A 25,456-nucleotide genomic window follows, 5' to 3' on the forward strand; every position below is an offset into this window, starting at 1 on the left:
ATGAATGTGTTAAAAGACAATTCAATGGGCAAACTTAATTGTTATTGTAAAATATGTAATTAAAAACATTGTAAAACTTATTTTGAAAAATAGAAATTTCAGTTGCTAAGAAAACATATAGTAGCTGAATGTGTTTTGAAGAAGCATTTTGAGTGATGTGTGGGGAGAAGAAAATACAGCATTCAGGATTCTAATCTAAAGCCCTTTCTCTGCTGTTAGCGATTTCTCAGTGCTACGGTTGCAGAGGTTAGCCTGGTTTCCTAAGAACATTCATCTTTCCCCCCCAACCTCCAAAAATGCAGCCACCCTGGGCTGCTGTTTATTGATGGTATCATGGCTTTGTGCTGGAGAACAAACATTAACATAGGCCTAGAAATTCGGGTCGAGGGCTTCCCGTGGGTGCAAGCCCCCGACCTGCACTTACCTTGCGCGCCGGCAGTTGAGCTGTAGGGCCCCGTGGAATTCCACTCCGGGGCCTGGCCCAGCTGCCGGCGCGCTGTGCTTGTGTGTCCCAGGGGCGTAGTTAGTGCGATGCGTCCCCTGGGATCACATGAGCCATGGGCAGCCAATCGAAGGAGGGAAAAGCCCATTCATAAGATTGACAGGAAGACCTGTCAAAACTTATAAATACTACGGGCCCCAAAATAGCAGTAAACCTTCAAATAAATTTTTTAAAAATCACACTTTCTAAATAAACTATAAATTACATTAAATAACTATTTTAAACAATAATTTAAATTTTTGAAAAAAAGAATTTTATATTCTAACGGGGCTAAAAATAAACTTACCTTGCTTTAAAGTATTTAAAAATAATAAACGTGTGGAAAAAATGTTTTAATTTTAATTAATTGACCAATTACCTTGTAAAAAGCAGGCCTTACGCCTGCTTTTTAAATGTGTAAATCCTGCAGGCTTAACCTCGCGTGAAAACCTGCAAAAAAAAACCTAAGTTCAAAGCGCACACGCAGCATCCCCTGCGCGCGCGTTCGACCTCTGAACCCCTTCGTTCAGAGGATCGGAAGTGCCGGTTTCCCGCGCATGCGCAGTGCATGCAGGAAACCAACGCTTCCATTCGGCCTACGGATGAGTACCCCGTGCGTACTCACCCGTGGAGACCCGAATTTCTGGGCCATAGTCTTTCTGTGGCCAGGTACTACCTGAGCATTGAGTGTAAACCCTTTATTTGCATGTCAGCCATAGGGTTGATATGAAGTACCCTGATGCCCACATGGTTGCCACCTGAGGCACTTTGCACTCGTGGGAAGCCTCACATCCTGAGAGAGCTCTATATCCAGCTGATGCCTTCGTCCAATAGGGAAAGTGATGAAGGTCTTGCAAATACTGTATCTGTCACTTGTTTGATATGGATGTGTGCTGCAGAATTCCTAGTGTTCCTGGAGTGACCTGGAAGGTTGTGGTAAAATGTAAGTTTCATGTTGTGGTAACTTAGCTCAACAGGAACAGCTGTCCCTGTTCCAGATGTCTGTGGGTCAGCCTGTAGCAGGTGGTACAGCTCAGTGTCGGCCTGTCTTTGGTAAAAGACAGTGGCAAAGACAGGACCCCTCTAACATGTCAAGGTGCAAAGGGAGGGGTCTAAAAACATGACAGGTGCAGACAGAAAGCCTCAGATGTTATTGGAACTGCATTTGGTAACCACTTATGAACTCTCCATCCTCATCTGAAGCATCCTGCACATTCAGAACTTGGTAAGCAATGTCCATTTTGTATGGCACAAGTTCAATGTCAGCAGCAAATACTGAAGTAAAGCATTGGCAGCAAAAATAAGCACTCAAAAATGGCAGAGATCCCAGCAAACATAACTAATGCATGGAGCAAAGTGCATTAAAATTGTCCCAGAAATACAAAAAAAAGCTAATCTTTTAACAACTAACAGAACCTTTAAGAACTCTGCTTGATTAGGCCAGAACCCAAGATTTCCAATGTGCCCAATTCATCTAGACAATAAATATGCTGCAGCAGTCCTTCATTTGCATGTTAGGAATTGCAGTGAAGGACCAAATAGTTTTTTGATGGTAACGAGACTTCATTTTTGCACCGCAGTCAGGAATTTGAATGTGATTTAGGCAGTGCGCCATGAGCTTAATTTGAATGTGATTTGGGCAGTGCGCCATGAGCTTAATTTGAATGTGATTTGGGCAGTGCGCCATGAGCTTAATTTGAATGTGATTTGGGCAGTGCGCCATGAGCTTAATTTGAATGTGATTTGGGCAGTGCGCCATGAGCTTAATTTGAATGTGATTTGGGCAGTGCGCCATGAGCTTAATTTGAATGTGATTTGGGCAGTGCGCCATGAGCTTAATTTGAATGTGATTTGGGCAGTGCGCCATGAGCTTAATTTGAATGTGATTTGGGCAGTGCGCCATGAGCTTAATTTGAATGTGATTTGGGCAGTGCGCCATGAGCTTAATTTGAATGTGATTTGGGCAGTGCGCCATGAGCTTAATTTGAATGTGATTTGGGCAGTGCGCCATGAGCTTAATTTGAATGTGATTTGGGCAGTGCGCCATGAGCTTAATTTGAATGTGATTTGGGCAGTGCGCCATGAGCTTAATTTGAATGTGATTTGGGCAGTGCGCCATGAGCTTAATTTCCTGAGGCCCATCCATTTCCTGTGAGGCTGTGCACTGTTGGAAAACTTACTCCTATTAATGTTCTCAATTCTTTAATATTTTTAGTAACAATGCAATGAGGGATGCACATATATTAAAACAAATCTTGTGTTCATCCCATATGTGAAGTGTCCATCACATACAAGGTCCTTCTTGAAATCATAACAATCAAAATATATGCCTCACCGATGCTGAAGACGTCTCTCACATATTTCCAAATCCTTTCAGTGGCCAGGTGCATCTCTTCCCCACCCAAGGACCTCCTCGCACTCTCTTTACAGCAGTCTAACTTCAGCAACAGTACTGGAGATATGTTTTGTGATGCACCCGTCACACTTTATACATGAAACTTTGTTATAAAATACCAGTGAATCACAACTGAAATGATTTTAATTATTCCAACAGAGAGCCAACCATTTCCTGCTGATATTTCTGCCCTTGCAATTACCTTGCCTCTTCCCAAGAAAGGAGCCAAGTAACTTTTATTCAAGAGAAATGTCCAAATGCAACAGTAATGAGTTTTTTTGACCTTGGGATATCTCATTTTTAAAGCACATCACCCATACAGAGTACTCGAGCACTAGCCTTAAAGAGACAGGCCAGGTTAGTACCTAAACATTACGATCATTCCCAAATTATCCACAAGCAATGCCAAGGGAAATCAGGCTGCAGGGCACTGCACATGTCTAGGTTTACCGGTTTCATCTATTGGTACATTAGAACATTTAATTATGCACACATGATGCACCATTCATTAAAAGATGTTAAAAACTGTTTTTCAAAAGCTGCTAGGTGGATTTAGCATATAATATATATTTCAGGCATATGTACTTTCCAAGAATATCTAAATTGTGGCGATTAATCTCGAGCCCTAATTTATTTATTTTATTCACGGGATGTGGGCATCGCTGGCAAGGCCAGAATTTATTGCCCATCCATAATTGCCCTGGAGAAGGTGGTGGTGAGCCGCCTTCTTGAACTGCTGCAGTCCGTGTGGTGAAGGTACTCCCACAATGCTGTTCGGGAGGGAGTTCCAGAATTTTCACCCAGCGACGATGAAGGAACGGCGATATATTTACAAGTCAGGATGGTGTGTGACTTGGAGGTGATGGTGTTCCCATGCGCCTGCTGCCAATCATCATAGAATCAAAGAAATTTACAGCTCGGAAGGAGGCCATTTGGCCCATTTTGTCCGTGCCGGCCGACAAAGAGCTATCCACCCTAATCCCACTTTCTAGCACTTGGACCGTAGCCCTGCAGGTTACGCCACTTCAGGTGCATATCCAAGTACTTTTAAACGTGATGAGGGTTTCTGCCTCTACCACCCTTTTAGGCAGTGAGTTCCAGACCCCCACCACCCCCTGGGTGAAAAAATTCTCCTCAAATCCCCTCTAAACCTCCGACCAATTACTTTATATCTATGCCTCCTGGTTAATGACCCCTCTGCTAAGGGAAATAGGTCCCTCCTATCCGCTCTATCTAGGCCCCTCATAATTTTATACACATCAATTAGGTCTCCCCTCAGCCTCCTCTGTTCCAAAGAAAACAACCCCAGCCTATCCAATCTTTCTTCATAGCTAAAATTCCTCAGCCCACCCAACATCCTCGTAAATCTCCTCTGCACCGTCTCTAGTGCAATCACATCCTTTCTGTAATGTGGTGACCAGAACTGCACGCAGTATTCTAGTTGCGGCCTAACTAGTGTTTTATACAGTTCAAGCATAATCTCCCTGCTCTTATATTCTATGCCTCGGCTAATAAAGGCAAGTATCTCGTATGCCGCCTTAACCATCTTATCGACCTGTCCTGCTACCTTCAGGGATCTGTGGACATGCACTCCAAGGTCCTCTACGTGGTAGAAGTTGCAGGTTTGAGATGTGCTGTCGATAAAGCCTTGGCAAGTTGTTGCAGTGCATCTTGTAGATGGTACACAATGCAGCCACGATGCGCCGGTGTCGGGCTTCTTGAGTGTTGTTGGAGCTGCATTCATCCAAGTGGAGAGTATTCCATCGTACTCCTGACTTGTGCCTTATAGATGGTGAAAAAGCTTTGGGGAGTGAGGAGGTGGGTCATTTGCTGCAAAATATCCAGCTTCTAACATAGAAACATAGAAGACATAGAAGATAGGAGCAGGAGTAGGCCATTCGGCCCCTCGAGCCTGTTCCGCCATTTAATGAGATCATGGCTGATCATCCAAATTCAGTACCCTGTCCCTGCTTTCTCCCCAATAGAAACAGAAGATAGGAGCAGGAGTAGGCCATTTGGACTGCTCTCGTAACCACAGTATTTATGTGGCTGCTCCAGTTAAGTTTCTGATCAATGGTGACCCCCCAGGATGTTGATGGTGGGGGATTCAACCAATGTATGGTGTGATGCAAATGTAGTGAGATTTTCACACAATATTGTAGTGAGATCAACAGTGTAGGGGCTAATGCAGTAGTGTGTAAATATCAAACTAACACTGACATGTTCCTAAGATTCTAACTAAAGTCTACTCCTGACTGCAGAGGAATACTGAAGTTCTTCAGTGCAGATATAAAATATTGAGGCCACATGTTGAGTCATTAGCAAAGCACTATATACAGTATTGGTTATAGAAATATTACAGTAAGGTACTGTGTACTAATGACTGAATGCATGACTGGTATCAATATTTCAATCATCTGCAGACCATCTTTTAACCAAACCTCAAGACACAATGCATCCTCAGCTGTACTTATTTGAAGCTCTTCTGGTTGTTTTCCATAACAGCTTGCAAGGACCAAGATAAAAGGGGAAAAAGATACGTAGGCCTTCACAGAATATGTTAAAGAGCCTTTGAACATCAGAAATTCACAAGACTTTGCCTGGGCCCTGCAGAGAGAAAAGAGATTTTTTAAATTGCTTTTCAAATGTCATATCTTTCTACCAAATCTAGGCACTCATTTTATAAAAGACTTTTTAAAATTTTTGAGCTCCATAAAACCTGACCACTGATATGCTTCTGCAGTCACTTACTTTTGTTGCAACAACTTGCGTTTATATAGAGCCTTTAACATAGAAAAACTTCTTAAGGGATTTCACAGAGACATGACCAAAAGAAAAAGTCGACAGCCATGTTGGCTATAGTGTTAATCAAATATGGGATTGACTGAGATTCAACCAAACTGAACTAAGCCATCACTTCCCAATCAGGAGTGGGCCTTTGGCGTAGCGGTAGCATCCCCGCCGCTGGGCCAGAAGGCGTAGGGTTTCGAACCCCGCTCCAGACAGTCCCGGCAAGTGGAGTCGGAGCTCCGGCTCTAAATTCTGGGTTGACATCCAGCGGGATACTTGTGGGTGTGGGTGTGGGTGGCCTCCCCCTCCTCGTATGGGTTGTGGGAGCCCGTAAAACCCTCCCGCCATAGGACTAACCACCCTAATGGCTGGTACGAAGATGGTTACGGTCACGGAAGGAGCGTTAACGCGGCCAGAAATCCTTCCACCACTTCATACAGTTCCCCAAAGGGAACAGACACGTACGACGACGACGACTTCCCAATTGTTGGATCACTTCTGTGTTGTTGGTATTTGTGGAAAATATTTGGACATTTATCAACATTCATCAGTATTCATTCAAAATAATTTTCATGTCATGGATTATTAGCAGCATTCAGTGCTCAATGGGTTTAAAGTTTATAAGTATGTGATAACTTTCATTTTTTTTTAGGTTAAATTTTTTTCGTGACATACCCGATTTCCGAATCCTAGCCTGTGGAGGAGATGGAACTGTAGGATGGATACTGGATTGTATTGGTATTTGCAATATTCAGAAAAATTATAGAGTAAAAGACAATTATATTTTATTATCTTCTAAATTATATTTAACCCAAATGTCTCTTACCACCGTATTAAATAATACTTTTACATTTGCTTCTTAACTTTTTCTTTTTATCTTGTGTATTAAATTTGATTACCAAACTGCCTTTTATTGAAAATATTTTGATAACCAGTGGATTGTAAAGATTGTATAGCTCAAAATATGTAATACTTCTAATAAAAGGATCTAATAAACTTTTTCATTGCAAATGCCTAAACCTATATTCAAGACCAACATGTGTTTTGTAATTGGTGATGACTGGTTTATAATCTGTCACTGTGGGGATCAACCATCTCTTTTGTGTCTGCTTTCCCAGATTCCATTTTACCTGAACCATATGTATCTGTTGTCATTATTTCAGATAAAATCAACCTAATAAAACACCCACCTGTAGCTGTATTACCATTGGGTACTGGCAATGATCTGGCTAGATGTCTGAGATGGGGAGGAGGTAAGAATGAAACCTAGAATTTACTGCAGCTCCAATGAAGTGTTTCATCTTTGAGGCTTGCTCTCTTGGCTTTGATTGTGTAAATAAAGCATATTTGTTGCCCAAACTTAAACTAATGCATTTTTTCAAGGGGTAATCTTCACTAATGAAAATGTCTGTATTGTTTCTCTCTGGTAATAGCAAATAATACATCCTTATTAAAGATTGTGCATTGCTGCTGAGAGAGCTGGCTTTTTTTCCATATGTTATAACAATTTACTGTTTGGATCTAAATTGTGATTCATAAGAGAGATTATTTTGTACAGCTATAGATAATTTTCAAAACAAAACACACATACCTTGGAGATTGGCTGGTGCTGTGGATTAGCCTGAGATTCTGCGTTTGAATGATTGTTGCGAGGCCAGGAGATGCATGACTCACCTTCTGTGGCTCTCTCACAGGTCCGTCTCCCCACCCCTCCTTTAACCTACCTGAGTCAGCTGGGCTCAGTGGTGGAGCTGCCAGATTTCCTACCCGTCTCATTGGTAAACTGCTTGGAGTGCACTAACCGCTAACCAATGGAATTCAAATAAGGCCCAACTGTGAAAGTGGTTCTGGCCTCCGACCGCTTCCATTTGGTGTGCAGTAGGCTTGCTCTGCCCGCCTCCCATCCAATGGAAGCGGACACATCAAAATTGACCTCAGAGTAACATTTGTTGTGCTAGAAGCACCTTGTTTGCCACATCTGACTTTTGGGTAATTATACCATTGTTAATCTAGTCACACTGGGATTGTACCCATTTTATACCAGCACAAAACCAAAGTTCAGTGGGCTGAGTTTTAATGTCAAGTTTGCACCAGTGTGCCTGAAAACAGATGGCTTACATTGAGGTCCATTATACTAGTATCAAGTCTGCAATGTAAGTGGGATCTTAGGAGGATCTACAAAGGGTGAAAGACCTGCTCTGCCAGAGTACCACCAATAGGTGAAGGCAAAAACCTAGCCAATTGAATCACATCTGCCCGTTTGGGTGGTCGTCCAATGTCCTATGGTATTATTTGAAAAAGTGCAAGTAATTCTTCCAGCATCTTGGCCAACATTCTACCCACAAACAACACCATCAAAAACAGATTAACAAGTCATTCATCTCAATTACTATTTATAGGATTTAGCTCTGCACAGATTGGCTGCTGGGCTTACCTACAAAACAACAGCGACTACACTTCAAAATTAATTCTTTCAGGGTGAAGTAGTTTGGGATGTCTTGAGGATATGATCAGGTGACATATATACAAATTCTTTCTTCTTCACTGAGGGAGTGCTGCACTGTTGGAGGTGCCATCTTTAGGATGAAAATTTAAACTGAGGCCCCATCTGCCCTCTCGGCTCGATCCCATTGCACTATTTGAAGAAGACCAGGGGCGTTCTCCCGGTATTCTGGCCAATGTTTATTCCTCAACCAGTATCACTAAAAACAAATTATCTGGTCTTGTCTCTCATTGCTGTTTGTGGGACCTTGCTGTGTGCAAAATGGCTGCCACGCTTCCTAACATTACAACAGTGACTACACTTCAAAAAGTACATCATTAGCTGTAAAGCACTTTGGAACATCTTGAGGTTGTGAAAGGTGCTATATAAATGCAATTCTTTCTTTTGTTCGAATTCATAATCAGTCCAATGTTCTGCTTTAGCAATCTGAATAACATTGTTACATCAGTCACGTAGAGTCAAAGATATAGTTATAAACTTTGTGTTTCTTTATGTTTGGAAAAGGATATGAAGGTGGAAACTTAATGAAAGTTCTCAAAGACATAGAGAACAGTATAGAAGTGATGCTGGACAGATGGAGTATAGAGGTGATACCAAACAACAAAGACGAAAAAGGGGATCCAGTACCATACAGTATTGTTAACAACTATTTCTCTATAGGTGTGGTAAGTACCAAAGGATGCTGCTATCCTTTTATTTTCTAAATAAATCTATTGAAATCATATGACTTCTCCACATGTGATGTAACTTTTTAATGGCCCTTTTGTACCCACTGAGAGCACAAAATATTTGTTTTTGATGGAAATCATATATACGTCAGAAAACATTTTTGTCATAGGTAAGCATGCCATCCAATCTTATTTTTACTTCTCTAATCAGTCACAGTGATCATGTAACCAGCAGCCTTCAGTTGTAATCCAAGATGATAGGAACTACCACTGAAGCAAAAGTAGCAAGTAGGATTGATGTTTAGATTTAGTTAAGAAGGTTTAATACAGTATGAGTTACTATTGTCTCATTCTTTGTGCAGAGACCATAATAAATACATTTTCTCATTATTGAAAAGTATTTGTGCTATGCAGTGTTCAGAAAAAGAGCCCAAAAGTAAAAGTACAGTTTCAGGGTCATTCTGCCCATCCAGTATCATGCAGCTTTAGCACTTTTGGGCCTAGCAGAATGAGCCAAAGTCATGGCATCCCATTAGGTACATCATGACATTGAAGGAAACTATTTCCCAAAAACATTTCCTCCAGTGATTCCAAGTAATCCGAACCAGTTCAGTCCTTCGCTAGTTGAGAGAGGATCATCTCATTAGATTAAGACTCAAATGAGCCCAGGTCACCTCCAACAATTAGGTGTCTGAGGTAGATTTCCAGTGTTTGTTCACTATATTGACATTACCATTGAACAAAAGATACAAGCACTTAAGGGGGTGCATTTTTGCAAAGATGGAACCTTTCTTTCCATATGGCACCATACAGTATTCAAATGATTTTATTTGAGATAGTTTCTAATGCCCAAGGTCAACAAGTTTGAACTTTTTCCTCATTTATATCTCTTCCATAACTCAACGTGTGAAAAAAATCAATGGCTGTGAAAATGTGAGCAACTGTTTGTATAGATAAACTGTTGTGCCAAGAATATCTGTTTGCCTAATTGTGTAATTATCCATTAAGGGTAACCTCCAGTGTTGTTGCGCATGGCGGTTATGAGCACAGTAATGGACAGCTTCAGGTGACTGTTTGGTTTCATTAGAAAATCTTAAGACTAAGGTTTCTCATGATTAACCTTTATAGAGAAATACTTCAAACAGATCGAAATCTAGTATTTTATGCCAATGGAACATTTCTAGGATATTCAATGTCTGGTGCAGACCTTCTTCCCAAGAATTTATTTCCACTTGAGATTACTCTACGGATACTCTGAGATTACTCTACGGAAACTCTAATTTGCCATGTTTGTAGTGCACCATGCCAGAGTGCTTGGTCATAACTTTTTTTTATTATCAACAGAGGTTTAGTCAACTGAGAAATATACTAGACTTAGAGCAGGCTGGCTGCTCCAACCCAGAATTGAACAAGTCCTGCAGTGAAGGAGATAGACTTTTTTTTACCTTGGGTATATTAATTGTGGTTCTACAAATCATGGTCCCTCTTATATGTTTGACTCTCATCTTGTTTTGGACTTATTAGAAATTAAAAGGATTGGTGGTTGAACTCAAAGTAACTAAAATGTTGCAGGTTAAAGTGTGTTATCCTTCATGAGCTGTATACCGAGTGTCATGCACTATTTGACTGAGCATGATTTATAATACAAAATCAGTTAAGTCACAAACATATAATAGGTCTGTAATTTGCGGTCAGCGGCAATGCAAAGGCATTCACCACTGGCCCCGAGCTTCCCACAAAGATCTCGCGATCTCTGTGTCGAGAAGTTTGTTTTTTCCGACGTTCAGTTGAGATCAATGTAAGCACATGCAGAAATCCCGAACTTGCGGAGTGTTTCAAAGGCGGAATGTACACCGTCATACCCACCGCAAAATCCAGGCCACTTTTTTTATTCTACTAATAATACTACAGTAAACTGGATTCTGTACTGAAATAAAACCATTTATAATTGATGTATTCTATGGCATCAGCATTTGTTTTTGCAAACCCTACATTTATCTTCTTTACAAAGCAACTCGTAGGGGTTTGTGTTTCTATCAGACTCTTGACTTTACTTCACTTTGATTTCTGCTTCGTATTGATTAATGATGGATGAAAGGAGCCTTTTGAAGTCGGTCTCCAATATTTCTTTTTAATGCTCAATCCACTAATGATCTGCCAGTTTAATGGCTAATGCTACATCCTTTTGCTTGTCATTACAGTATTGGCACAAATTGTCTGGTTTTGTGTGGAGTTTTATCAGAACAATACAACCTTTGCACTAACAATAATGTGAGACAATTCCTCTTTTTTTGAAACAAAAAGCACTTGGTGTTCACAACCATGAGGGAGTAAGAAAGAACTTGCATTTATATAGCACCATCCACATCCTCAATGTTCCAAAGTGCTTCACAGCCAATGAATTGCTTTGAAGTGTAGATGTTGTTGTTTCATAGGCTAATTTGTGTAAAGTGAGGCCCCACAGACAGCAATGAAATACGTTTTTAGTGCGATTGGCTGCAATATAAATGTTGATCAGAACACCGATAGAACTCCCCTGCTCTTTTTGAGTAATGGCACGGGATCTTTTACATCCAACTGACCAGGCAGTCAGGCTTCGGTTTAATGTCTTCTTAAAAGACGGCAACTCCGACAATGCAGCACTCCCTCAGTATTGCCCTGAAGTATCAATGTAAATGACATGCTCCTGGAGCAGGGCTTAATCCCAAAACCTTTCAACTCTGGGGAAATTAACATTGTCACTCTTTATGCCAAGTGACAGCATCTGGCAGTCAGAATTTAGATACCTGGGAATGTAATTTCCTTCCTAGGGCACTGGTTAATGTAAAATTCCTTTGTGCTGTTTTAACCCAATCCTTAAACAATTTAAAATAAATGGGTTAACAACTTTGTTAAAATAGCACACAAAATAATTTTCTTGCATGTGCATTAACCAGTGCATTGCCAGAGGAAAGTAAACACACTGGTGTTTCTTTTGTTTTGGTTCGGTTTTACACTATGATTGATTTAGACTTCTGTAAAATTTTAGCTTTTAGATTTTGCGTGTCATTTTTTATTGCACCAGTTTTAATTCACTCAGAACCATTGCAGTAAGTTAGCTGGAATGGAATAAAGGGAACATATTTTTGTATTTTATTAGTGTTCGTTCCAAAAAATTGTCTAGAGCTAATTCTACATAAGTCTACATGAAGTAAATTTAGTGAAGAAACAACTTTTACACCTTTTAAATGTTATTATTTCCAACTTTTTATATATGCAGGATATGTAACATAGGGACCAAGTCAGATACTCCCCTACCTTCACTTTAGTCTCAAAAATAGCTTCTGCTTAATGCAGCAACTATTTTATGTAATAAAATGAAGGGAGAAACTTGCTCATCTTTAGCATGGCCCAGACCCACTAGCTTAGACTTTCTAATTGTTATTCTAACACGGTGACCCATTTATTTTCAATGGGTTACCCCCAGTATTTAAATAACAATGATAGGAATAGCATGACCATGTGGCATCGTTTCGAGAATTAAGTTCTGCAATTGTCTTCGGTGGCTGCAAATACTATTTTGTTTAAATAAGAATATTTTTTCCTACCAATTTTCTCCCTTCACCTCCTCCCCAGAAGGGGTTAACTGTTTGTTCATGTCAATATGGTTCAGGTTTAGTACTCTTGCCTCTGGCTCAGAAGTTTGTGCTTCAAGCCCCACTGTGGGACTTGAGTAATCTAGGGTGGCAGTTCAGTGCAGCACTGAGGGAGTGCTGCTTTGTCTGAGGTGTTGTCATTTGGACAAAACAAGGACTTATAAGATCCCAAGGCACTATTTAATGAAATGTGTTCTGGCCAACATTCATCACTCAACCAAAACCACCCTAACAGATTAACTGGCCACATATTTTACTTGTTCTTTGATCGACCTTGCTGTGTGCATATTGGTTGTTAAAGTTGCCTACATAATAGTGACTACACTACTAAAGTAATTCATTAGCTGTGATGCTTTTGGAATGTTTTGGGGGCATGAAAGATGCTATAAATACAAGTTTGTGTTTAATTTGTTGGCACTTTGTCTGGAACCTCGCCTGGAAGTCTGTAACTCTTGGCACTGACTAACAGCAAGCTATTTAATCAATGGAAGATCACAGCTGAGCCCAATCTCGTCATCAACAGCAACAAAAACTTGCATTTCTATAGCACCTTTAACATAGAAAAATGTCCCATGATGCTTCACAGAAGCATAATCAGACAAAAATGGACGCCAAGCCAAAGGAAATATTAGGAATGGTGCTTAGTCAAATAGTTGATTTTTAAGGAAGATTAGGCGGGGAAATGCAGAGTGTAGGGACTAGATGGCTGAAGGCACGCCCAATGTAGGGACAAAGGGAGGGGGCTGCACAAGGGGACAGCATCGGAGGAATGGAGAGTAGTGACGGGAGTTAAAGGGCTGGAGAAATTTACAGAGCTAGGGAGGGACGAGGCCATGAAGGGTTTTAAGTACGAGGATGAGAATCTTAAATTGGAGGTATTAGGGGACCGGGTGCCAATGTAGGGCAGCAAAGACATGGGTGAGCAGGACCTGCTGAAGGATGGGATCTGGGCAGTAGAGTTTTAGATCACTTGAAATTGACAGAGGGTGGAGAATGGAGGCCAGCCGGAAGAGCATTGGAATAATCCAGTCTGGAGGTGGCAAAGACAAGGCCGAAGGTTTCCGCTGCACTTAGGCTGAAGCAGGGGTGGAGGTGAACAATGTTACGGAGGTGGAAGTAGGCAGACTTTGTGGCTATGAGACTGTGGCCATGGAGAGATAGCGAATCCGTGGCCAGGGTGCAGAGTTTGTGGCAGGGCCCGAAGATGACGGCTTTGTACTTCCCAATGTTTAACTGGTTCATGCAAGTCTGGATGTTGGATAAGTAATCTGACAGCACAGAGGCATTGGATGGGGTTGAGAGAGGTAGAGGAGAGGTAATGCTAGATGCGGTCAGCATACATGTTGAAGCTGACCCCATATCTTCAGAGGATGTCACCAAGCAGCAACAAGTCAATGAGGAAGTGGAGATTGCCAAGGTTAGAGCCGTGGAGGACTCCAGAGGTAACAAGGCAGGAAAAAAAGCTATTGTCAGAGATGCTATAGCTTTGATTGAATAGGTAAACAAGGAACCAAGCAAGGGCAGTCCCACTGAGCTGGGCAACAACAAAAAAGATTTGGAGCAGCAGTTAACGGTGTCGAATGCTGCAGAGAGATCAGGAAGGATAGTGTACCACAGTCACAGAGGATGTCCTTTGTGGCTTTGATTAGGCCCGTTTCAGTTCCGCAACAGGGACGGAAACGTAATTGGAGGGATTCAAAATGGACTTGCTGGGAAAATGGGCATGGATTTGGGAGGCAACAACACATTCAAAGACTTGAGAGGAAAGAGAAATTGGAGATGGGGCAGTAGTTTTCGAGGATAGAGGAATTGAGGGTGTTTTTTTTTGAAGAGGTGGTTGATGGTGATTTTGAAAGGGAGAGGGCAGTACCTGAGGAGAGGGAACCATTTACAATGTTAACTAGCATGGGAACCAGCAAGGGGAGTTTAGTGGTCAGCAATTTAGTGGGAATGGGATCACAGGAGCTCCCAGTATCCATTTACATATACTTCCAACAAGGGCTGTTGGATAACGTTTGAGCAGGAACCCTGGCCCATTTTTTCCTTTCATAACTGAGGCCAATTAAGCACTCCAACTAAACCTGGGATCTTCCTGAACTGTGTGGCTTAGCTACTCACTGGTAAACTCAATGACCTATAAAATAAGCTCCTGGAAGGGATAATTTTGGCACAAACATTAAAAATAGTTTTCTTTCACAAAACAGCATACTGCAAACTACATCTGTCACAGGATATATAATGCCTGTTTTCCAATCCTACTGCACCAGCATGATATTCCCATTTCCATCCACCTATCATTATAGTCACTTTGTCCAATAATTACTAGTTTGCAATTCAGAGCATTGGTTTTGGGCACTTCACTGAGAGTGAAATTAATGCTTTAACTAGAATTCTCAGAAGAGCAACAAGGATAATTCTAGAACTTAAGGCTCTAAGATATGAAGAAAGACTTGATTAAATTTTTTTACAGAAGCAAAGAAGATTGAAATAGGACATGAATTTAACTTGAATGTAAACAAAGATTAAGAGAATATATAGAAAGTTAATAATCCACAAGTAATACTAGAGGTTAGATGAGCTGGATAGATATCTGATTAGGAATAAGACTGAAGATTATTATGGGAGGTGGAGATAGAGATGGTGAAATATGCTATAGAAAGCAATGGTTCCTTGTTTACAGGGGCCATGGAAACATGTAATGCAACCGGTTATAATTGAGTCATACAGGTTGGAGATTTGATATTTCTAAAGTAAGTCCATTACCTTTTGGGAGAGGATGGAACAAATCTCGCAAATTGGTCAGGAAACTTTTACAAGATCTTTGGAAGGAACAAGCTTGATGGGCAGAATAAGCTTTTCTTGTGCTGGCGAGTATATGGAGTTGTGAACAGTCTGGTTCAGCCCAAAACTCTGATCATGGAGGGGTGTGGAATCAGTGGAAAGGGTACATAGTTTGTGACGGGGCCTGAAGATGATGCTTTCTTATATATGTTAACTCATTTTGCTCAGGACCTTTAACGGACATCAAAAAGGAAGATCCGTTTATATTGTCAATATGAATTTGATTCAGACCAATGTTTCAGAGGTGAAAGGACATTATCATACAAGCATTTCTAAATAAAGTATTGTGTGTTTACAGGATGTTTGTTAACGAAGGTTATACAGCTGATGACAGGACTGGATTAGTGCAATAGGCATGGTGTTAATTATTGTGCAGCTGGTGCCCCGTTCCAAATTTGAACTGACTGTGGAAGTAATTACATTTGCAAATTAGAAACCCATCAATTAATGTAACTTGAAACTTTGCATTTCATTGTTGGTTCAGTTTCAAAATCATTAAAAACAAAATTTGTAAGGCTGATTTTTATTAAATATGTTAAGATCATCTGAGGACGCTCTTGTAAGGTTTTAAACTTTGAAGACAGCTAAAACAATTCAGTTTAATTGAGATTTAGGATTACAGAAGATTCATTGGAATATGTTTTTCGGATTACAGAATTAATTCCAAAATAGTTTCAATGGTTTCACACCCAAGGTGCATAAATGAGAAAAGATTCATGTTTGGTGATTCATATTTAAAGGACTATGTTGTGTTGTACACCGAAAATTGCTTTCTAAAAAATGGACAGAGCACAGATTTGAGGTCATTTGAAAACTAAAACAATCAATTCAAAGGAATAGGAGTAATGTACTAGTAGTTTACACAATTGACTTTTATAGTGCTGCATTTGTGTTTCTGTCAGTCCCATATGCATTTTTTCTTGCCAATAACACATTTGCTCTAAATATAATCCACTTTTCAACTTTAACTTTGCTTTCTCCCAGTCAGGAGGTTTGTGACAGAAAAATTAAATATAGCATTTATTTTAAAAGATGATTAATGATCTGATTCTGATAACCTTAAAGAAATAAAACGAACTATCCTATAATCCAATTCTAGATGTTTTGTGCCACTAAAAATACATACTGTGCTTCACAATGGATGGAAGTTCTGAAAATGAAATACTGCTTTCTCTAAGTGGTTGCATCAATTCTTGCTATAGGTGCTTTCAAGTAAGCACGGGGAGTGTTTTTTTAGTCTAGATAACACAATTAATCCATCATTAGGATTGATGGTATTTGTAATACTTGAAACCATCACTTACCCTCATGCTGTTTCAGTCATTGATATACCAGTCCTCCAACTGTTTGATTTATAATCACTTATAAAGTATTGGAAGCCGAGGGAAAATCATGTGATTGTCCCTTGTGATTATGGTGAATGTAAAACTGAGACTCTGCTGGCATTGGTGTGAGTGCTAACCTTTTGAAAAAGTGGATGTAATAAGAAAGATGTCAGCCTGTCTTGTTTTTACAATCTATATTAAGAGTAATTAATATTTTCTCCAGTCTAAATACAGATGTCTAAAATTTGTGAAGTTTTGACTTGATCACTGGTAGTGTTAAATGCAATTATTTTAGGCTTGTAACAGTAGGATTGATTTTTGTTTCTGGAGTACATCAGGCGGGCCATGGGTAGGGGATCCATTCCGCCCACCTGATATTGGCGGGAGGTCTGATCGATTTTTGTGAATTAGTCTCATTTAAAAAAGGAGATTTAAGGCCACTTATAAGACCTGTCAGCGCTTATCACATTGCTAATATGCTGCTCTCCATTTGAGGAGAGTAGGAAATCTGGCGGGGCAGAGACTGAAGTAAGCCTGAGACAGCACCTTAAAGGGGGGGCTAAAAATTTACTGGGCGGGGGGGTCAATGGAGCAGTAGATTGAAGTGGCAGAGAAATGTAAAGAGCAATGATTTGATCTAAAGGGTGCCTTTAAGGCTTAAAAGTCCCCCAAATAATTTTTTTTAAAGTTATTTTCAGACTTACTTCCAGCTTTACTTGATTAGTTTATAATGCCTTTAAGGAACACTGCAAATGGTCACCTCCGTTCGTGGGTGGGTTGTAGAAACAGTGGTGGTAGCACTGATTGACATAAAAATGGCCTTTGGGTCTTAACAACCTTATAAGGCCCACAATTCAATTTATTAATTAGGCCCCCACCAGTTTCGGGCAAGAGCACTGGCCCACCCAGAAATGACAGCGGGCACCCTTTAACAATAAGTCAGCGGGTTTTATTTACAATTTTTGTCGCGCTACTGACCCATTCACAATGAAAAATGGGAAGGTAGGGAGATGAAAATCAGCCCCAGTATTTCTTGTCCAACAGTATTTACTCCCAACCGTTTTCCATAACCAGAAGATTATGTGGCAATGACAATGCCATTTAGTGGGACAGACATGTCTTTTAATTGCAGAACTATTTCCTGATGTAATTTTGCAATTCTGATTCTGGGTGTGGGTGCTGTAGAAACCTTCCCTTTATACCACAATTTCTACAGTAGCCGAACAACAGAAGAACAACTGTACAGGCGCAAACTAGAACGTGGCGAGTTGTTTTAAAATCACGATTTGTGGCTGTGTAACTTGGCTATAGTTGGGGAAAGTACATATAGCCTAGCGAGTGAAAAAATTGCCAAGTCGAGCTGAGCTATAATTTTCTTTCAACCCTAGAAGTCATCCAGTTACATTCCATCATCGCATTTAAGTGCTGCTGATTCTTGAAGATTTATGAACAAAATTTTAGTTTTATCAGTCAAGTTGATTTTTTATTTTCTGAGCCCAATATGTTGCAATGGGTTACTCATTATTTAGTAGTTCATATTGAGATGTTAGTCTTGGGGTCCTGTTAACTATATATTGTACTGCATCCAAGAGTGACACATTCTTGTAAAATAGATTTGTATTTATTAATAAAAGAATTTGCTTTGCTGAAGTAGGTGACACTTGGAATCTGTTATACTCTCAATTTAATATGTTAATCTTGCAAAATGCTCCCATGTCCTACCACTGGAAATACCCATTGCCCATAAAAGGAACACTTTGACAAAACTCTAAAGGCAAAGTTCAAAAAGATAAATTAAACCGTATGTATTAAAAATAGACAAGTTTTAATAGTTTAGAAGTATGTTCCAGCTTTAATACATTCTTAAGGGATTGAATGTGTAAGCCATTCAAGCTTTGCTTTTGATGTTTTTCTGTTTTTCTATCCCTTAAGTGTGTTCAAGTTAGTAATATACTACTGGCTACCCTTTATTCTTTATAAAAATATGTATAGTTAACTAGATTTGTAACCATCCTCATAACTTATTAAGTTTATCCAATGAGCAGTCGAGCAGACTTGGAAGATCCCAGGATTGATCACTGGTCTGTGCTGAGTTAACTGACCTCAACCAGGGTGACACCTGGGGCAATACAATTGGCCTTAATACCCTTAGGTTAGGGAGAGGAAATCAGCTACATTTCCTACAGGTGTAGATGCCAGATGAGGATTGGATTAGGCTTGGCTGTAATTTATTCCCTCACCCACCCCCGCCGCCACTGTGTTTGAATGGCCTGCTCATACCTATTGTCAAGGCTACAAATGAATGGCCATGTAAGTGAAGTACTGCAGGATCATTGGTGCAGCCCTGTGAAGGATGCAGGTGACAATTCTTCCCAACATGTGGCAAGAGGTTATGGGTTTTCACTCCTTTGTGGCTGCCCACGAGTTCCTCATCTTCACAAGATCAGAAGATTGTTTCAAATAGGTTTGAAGGCCCTCCAGACCATTTGATCTGATCCCTCCAAAATATTGGCTGCTGCAGAGCTGGAAGACAATGTGCAGCATATTACTAATGGAAACACGTGTTGTGTGGGCCTCCAGGGGGAGGGCCAGATTGCTTGGCACTTCCTCACTTTCCCAATTCCATATGGAAACAATTCAGACTGTCAAATATTATGCAGCTGCCTTACCCACACAAATGCTGCTGAGATGGCTGTATTTCCCCTTAGTAAGCTGGTAACTTCAAGGGCTGCACTAACCTGATTCTTTAGACGGCAGACTTTGCCGGGAGGAGCTGGCTGGCTTTGGGAGGAAGAATTTAAGGCCACTTATAGCCATTGTATCCTCCTAGACTGTATCCTCCTAGACTGAACGTTCAAAGTGGTTAGAATTGGGAACATGGTTTGGATATGGAACAGGAGTAGGCCATTTAGCCCCTCAAGCCTGTTTCACCATTCAGTGAGATCATGGCTGATCTGTAATTAACTTTGCCCCATATCCCTTTATACATTTGTTTAACAATAATCTATCAATCTCAATTGACCTAGTCTCAACTCCCATTTGTGGAAGTGTTTCAAATTTCTACCACCCCTTAGAATCATAGAATGGTTACAGCACAGAAGGAGGCCATTCGGCCCATCGAGCCCATGCTGGATGATGTGTGGAAGTGTTTCCTAACTTGACTCCTGAAAGGCCCGGCTCTAATTTTTAGGCTATGTCCCCTCGTCCCAGACAACCCAACCAGCGGAAATAGTTTCTCTATCTACCTGATCAGTTCCCCTTAATATCTTGAAAACTTCAATCAAATCACCCCTTAACCTTCTAAATTCCAGGGAGTACAACCCTAGTTTGTGTAATCTCTCCTCACAATTTAACCCATGCAGTCTTGATATAATTCTGGCACTCCCTCCAAGGCCAGTATACCTTTCCTATGGTGTGATGCCCAGAACTGAGCACAGTACTCCAGGTGTGGTCTAACTACGGCTTTCTGTAGCTGTAACGTAACTTCTACCCCTTTTATTCTAGTCCTCTAGATATAAAGACCTGTATTCCTTTAGCCTTTTTGATTATTTTCTGTACCTGTCCATGACATTTTAACGATCTATGTACATGGAGCCCTAAGTCTCTTTGGACCTCCACTGTTTCTAGCTCTTCACTATTTTGAAAGTAGTCTGAGCTATCCTTTTTCGGTCCAAAGTGAATGACCTCATACTTGCCTTTATTAAAATCTATTTGGGCAAAATTGGGGAATTCACTTAATCTTTGTAATTTTATGCTTCCATCTACACTGCTTACAATGCCACCTATCTTTGTGTCATCGGCAAACTTGGATATTTGGCTCTCTATCCCATCATCCACGTTGTCACAGTATGCCAGTTTGCAACTTCAGTATTCCTTTGTCGGGCAGATGGTGTTTATATGGGGTGCTGTACATTCAGTGCAGCATTTTACTTTTTCCCTCCTACATTCTGCTCAATGTGGATGCTATGATGGTCTCTCTCAAATGTTTTCCCTGTTTCTTCTTTATTATTTGGTGGGTGTAGGCCTCATTATGAGTCCCCTTTAAACTTTCTATATTGTCTGCTAACATTGAGGTAATTAATTAAGGTCTAATAAAGGTGGAAACATGTGCACAGGGGTTTGTTTTGAAACTGTGAACAAATGGCTCGAAGGGGGTCAGGTTTGTATTGGAGTTTGTGGGAGTATCGCTGAGTCTTAGAAGCACTGCCTGATTTGAAGTAATGGAATAAGTCAGAAGGTGCTTGGTGAATTTTTTCACCAGATCTGGAAGGTCAGGGAGAAGCTGACCTAACTTGATGACTACCAAGTTCTGAATCAATTCTGCTGGCTTTTCTGGAGATCTTCAAAGAGCAGATTCCACAGAGAAATTGATTATAAGGCTTTGAGCTCACGGTTCTGTGAGTAAAATTGTCTGAGTGCAAGGAGAGAGGTTAGCAGTAATTTGTTTAATGCAGTGAGTTTAACTATGGAAGACTTTACCACAGGGAGCAGTTAAGGTAGAGACCACTGCATCCTTTAAGGGAAGAATAGATTAACATTTGAAGCAAAGGAAAATATAGAGCTATGGGGAGAGACCCAAGTTCAGGCAGCAAGGCGTTAGAAAATCCTGCAAGGTAGCTGTCAGGCCTGGCACTTTCCCAGATTGTTACTTCTCGTTGGATATTCAATGCCCTGAGATTAGGGCATTGAATGATTTTGTGCACTTTCCGTGGAGTGGGTGAGTGTCCTGCAGTTTCTTGTTACATGGACTAGGACTTGGACGTATCGAGCAAGATGCAGTGACTACAAATTCTCTGCTGATCTCAGTGGTGCCAGAGATGAGGTTCCCAATTTACTTGGGTAATGCAACAGTTGTGTTTTGCAATTGCCACCATAGGGTGTAAGTTAGGAGCTTCCCTGCTTGTCACTTGTTGGTAGTATTTGTCTCTGGTATGACCAGAGAAACTGTTCCCACCCACTGGTAATGAGCTATTTAGTTCCTGTGACAAAAATTAGATATCTTTGTCTTGTTTTAATTTACTGGCTGTACTTGTAAATACAGTTGTGGTACATAAGCAAGCCAGCTATCCATTCTGGTCACCACACTTTCGGAAAGATGTGATGGCTTTGGAGAGGGTACAGAAGAGATTTACTGGAATGGTTCCACTGATGAGAGATTGCAGTTACGAGGATAGACTGGAGAAGGTAGGGTTATTCCCCTTAGTGCAAAGAAGGCTAAGAGGAGTTTGATAGAGGTGTTTAAAATCATGAAGGGTTTAGATAGAGTAAATAAAGAGGAAATGTTTCCAATAGCTGAACGGCCGATAACCAGAGGGCACAGATTTAAGGTGACTGGCAAAAGAACCAGAGGTGACATGAAGAAAAACCTTCCTACGCAACAAGTGAAATGCACTGCCTGATATGGTGGTGGATACATATCCAACAGTAGCCTTCAAAAGGGAATTGGATGAATACTTGAAGGTGAAAAAAATTGCAGGGATATGGGGAAAGAGCGGGGGAATGGGACTAACTGGTTGTTCTTTGTTGGAGCCGGCACAGACTCGATGGGCCGAATGGCCTCCTTCTGTGCTGTATCATTCTCTGATTAGGTTATGTTCCAGGTGGGAATCCCACTCTGGAGCCATGTAGGTTTATAAGTAGAGGAGTAGAATATAAAAGCAAAGAGATCATGCTAGAACTTTATAAATCACTGGTTAGGCCTCAGCTGGAGTATTGTGGACAATTCTGGCACCGCACCGGGAAAGATGTAAAGGCCTTAGAAAGCATACAGAGGAGGTTTACCAGGCCGTTACCTGGGATGAGGGACTTCAGTTATGAAGAAAGGTTGGACAAAAGCGGGGATGTGGGACTAAGCCAGTACAGGCAGGACGAGCCAAATGGTGGCCTCCTGTGCTGTAAGTTTCATAGAAACATAGAAAAATAGGAGCAGGAGTAGGCCATTCGGCCCTTTGCGACTGCTCCGCCATTCAATATGATCATGGCTGATCCTCTATCTCAATACCATATTCCCGCTCTCTCCCCATACCCCTTGATGCCTTTTGTGTCTAGAAATCTATCTATCTCCTTTTTAAATATATTCAGTAACTTGGCCTCCACAGCCTTCTGTGGTAGAGAATTCCACAGGTTCACCACCTTCTGAGTGAAGAAATTTCTCCTCATCTCAGTCCTAAATGTCCGACCCCGTATCCTGAGACTGTGACCCCTCGTTCTAGACCCCCCAGCCAGGGGAAACATCCTCCCTGCATCAAGTCTGTCTAGCCCTGTCAGAATTTTATATGTTTCAATGAGGTCCCCTCTCATTCTTCTAAACTCTAGTCGACCCAATCTCTGCCATCCCAGTAATCAGTCTGGTGAACCTTCGCTGCACTCCCTCTATAGCAAGTATATCCTTTCTTCGGTAAGGAGACCAAAACTGCACACAGTACTCCAGGTGTGGTCTCACCAAGGCCCTGTACAACTGTAGTAAGACATCCTTGCTCCTGTACTCAAATCCTCTTGCAATGAAGGCCAACATACCATTTGCCTTCCTAACTGCTTGCTGCACCTGCATGTTTGCCTTCAGTGATTGGTGTACAAGGACACCCAGGTCCCTTTGTACATCAGCATTTCCCAATCTATCACCATTTAAATAATACTCTACCTTTCTGTTTTTCCTACCGAAGTGGATAACTTCACATTTATCCACGTTATACTGCATCTGCCATGAATTTGCCCACTCACTCAACTTGTCTAAATCGCCTTGAAGCCTCTTTGCATCCTCCTCACAACCCACAATCCCACCTAGTTTCATGTCATCAGCAAACTTGGAAATATTACATTTGGTTCCCTCATCCAAATCATTGACATATATTGTGAATAGCTGGGGCCCAAGCACTGATCCCTGCGGTACCCCACTAGTCACCGCCTGCCACCCCGAAAAAGACCCATTTATTCCTACTCTCTGTTTCCTGTCTGTTAACCAATTTTCAATCCATGCTAGTATATTACCCCCAATCCCATGTGCTTTCATTTTGCACACTAACCTTTTATCAAAGGCCTTCTGAAAATCCAAATACACCACATCCACTAGTTCCCCCTTATCTATTCTACCAGTTACATCCTCAAAAAACTCCAGTAGGTTTGTCAAACACGATTTCCCTTTCATAAATCCATGTTGACTTTGTCTAATCCCGTTGATATTTTCTAAGTGTCCTGTTATCACATCCTTTATAATAGACTCTAGCATTTTCCCTACTACTGATGTTAGGCTAACTGGTCTGTAGTTCACTGTTTTCTCTTTCCCTCCTGTTTTAAATAGTGGGGTTACATTTGCCACCCTCCAATCAGCAGGAACTGTTCCATAACCTATATAATTTTAGAAGATGACAACCAATGCATCCACTATTTCCATGGCTACCTCTTTTAGTACTCTGGGATGCAGATTATCAGGCCCTGGGGATTTATCAGCTTTCAGTCCCATTAATTTCTCCAGCACTTTTTTTTACTAATACTAATTTCCTTTAATTCCTCCTTCTCACTAGACCCTTGGTTCCTTAGCATTTCTGGGAAGTTATTTGTGTCCTCTTCCGTGAAGACAGAACCAAAGTATTTGTTTAATTGCTCGGCCATTTCCTTGTTCCCCATTATAAATTGTCCCATTTCTGACTGTAAGGGACCTACATTTGTCTTCACTAATCTTTTTGTTTTACACACTTGTAGAAGCTTTTACAGTCCGTTTTTATGTTCCTTGCAAGTTTACTCTCATACTCTTTTTCCCTTCTTAATCAATATATTGGTCCTTTTTTGCTGAACTCTAAACTGCTCCCAATCCTCAGGCTTGCTACTTTTTCTGGCAACTTTATATGACTCCTCTTTGGATCTAATACTATCCTTAATTTCTTTCGTTCGCCATGGTTGGGTCGCTTTTCCTTTTGTGTTTTTGCGCCAGAAAGGAATGTATAACTGTTGCAATTCATGCATTCGTTCCTTAAATGTTAGCCATTGCCTATCCACCATCATACCTTTTAATGAAGCTCCCCAAACTATCATAGGCAACTCACTCCTCATACCTTCGTAGTTTCCTTTGTTTAGATTTAGGACCCTAGTTTCGGATTGGACTTCTTCACTTTCCATCTTAATGAAGAATTCTATCATGCTATTGTCACTCTTCCCTAAAGGGCCCTGCACAACAAGATTATTAATTAACTCCTTCTCATTGCACAATACCCAATCTAGGATAGCCTGTTCCCTAGTTGGCTCCTCAACATACTGTTCTAAAAAGCCATTTCGTACACATTCCAGGAATTCATCCTCCACAGTATTATTGCTAATTTGGTTTGGCCAGTCTATATGTAGATTAAAGTCACCCATGATTACTTTAGTACCCTTGTTACATGCATCTCTAATTTCCTGTTTGATGCCATCTCCTACATTACCACTACTGTTTGGAGGCCTATAGACAACTCCAACCAATGTTTTCTGCCCCTTGGTGCTTCTTCGCTCTATCCAGACTGATTCTACATCTTGATTTTCTGAGCCAATATCCTTTCTCACTATTGCTCTGATTTCATCCTTTACTAACAATGCCACCCCCCCCCTCCTTTTTTGTCTGTCCTTCCTAAATATCGAATATCCTTGGATATTCAGCTCCCAGCCTTGGTCACCCTTCAGCCATATCTCCGTAATTGCAATAATATCCTATCTGTTTACATCTATTTGCGCTGTTAATTCGTCTACCTTATTGCGAATGCTTCGCGCATTCAGATACAGTGACTTTAGATTTGTCTTTTTAACATTTTTAGACATCCTAACATTTTTTTGTACTATGGCCCTATTTGTC

The 25,456-nt window shown here is 40.8% G+C and overlaps 1 protein-coding gene across 5 annotated transcripts in view; it reads left to right on the forward strand.

Annotated features, from left to right (window-relative positions):
• LOC147120179 (diacylglycerol kinase beta-like) overlaps nt 1–25,456 on the forward strand; it is a 752,216-nt gene that overhangs the window by 474,878 nt on the left and 251,882 nt on the right. For all 5 annotated transcript variants that reach the window (XM_085985737.1, XM_085985736.1, XM_085985741.1 and 2 more), the window contains 3 exons: nt 6,319–6,404; nt 6,830–6,919; nt 8,674–8,834. In XM_085985737.1, the coding sequence (XP_085841863.1) occupies nt 6,319–6,404; nt 6,830–6,919; nt 8,674–8,834 (337 nt within the window). The remainder of the gene's footprint in view (nt 1–6,318; nt 6,405–6,829; nt 6,920–8,673; nt 8,835–25,456) is intronic.

This window comes from Somniosus microcephalus, chromosome 4, assembly GCF_052327205.1.
Source record: "Somniosus microcephalus isolate GS21.2 chromosome 4, FLI_Smic_1.0, whole genome shotgun sequence".
In the NCBI taxonomy this organism is placed as follows: Eukaryota; Metazoa; Chordata; class Chondrichthyes; order Squaliformes; family Somniosidae; genus Somniosus; species Somniosus microcephalus.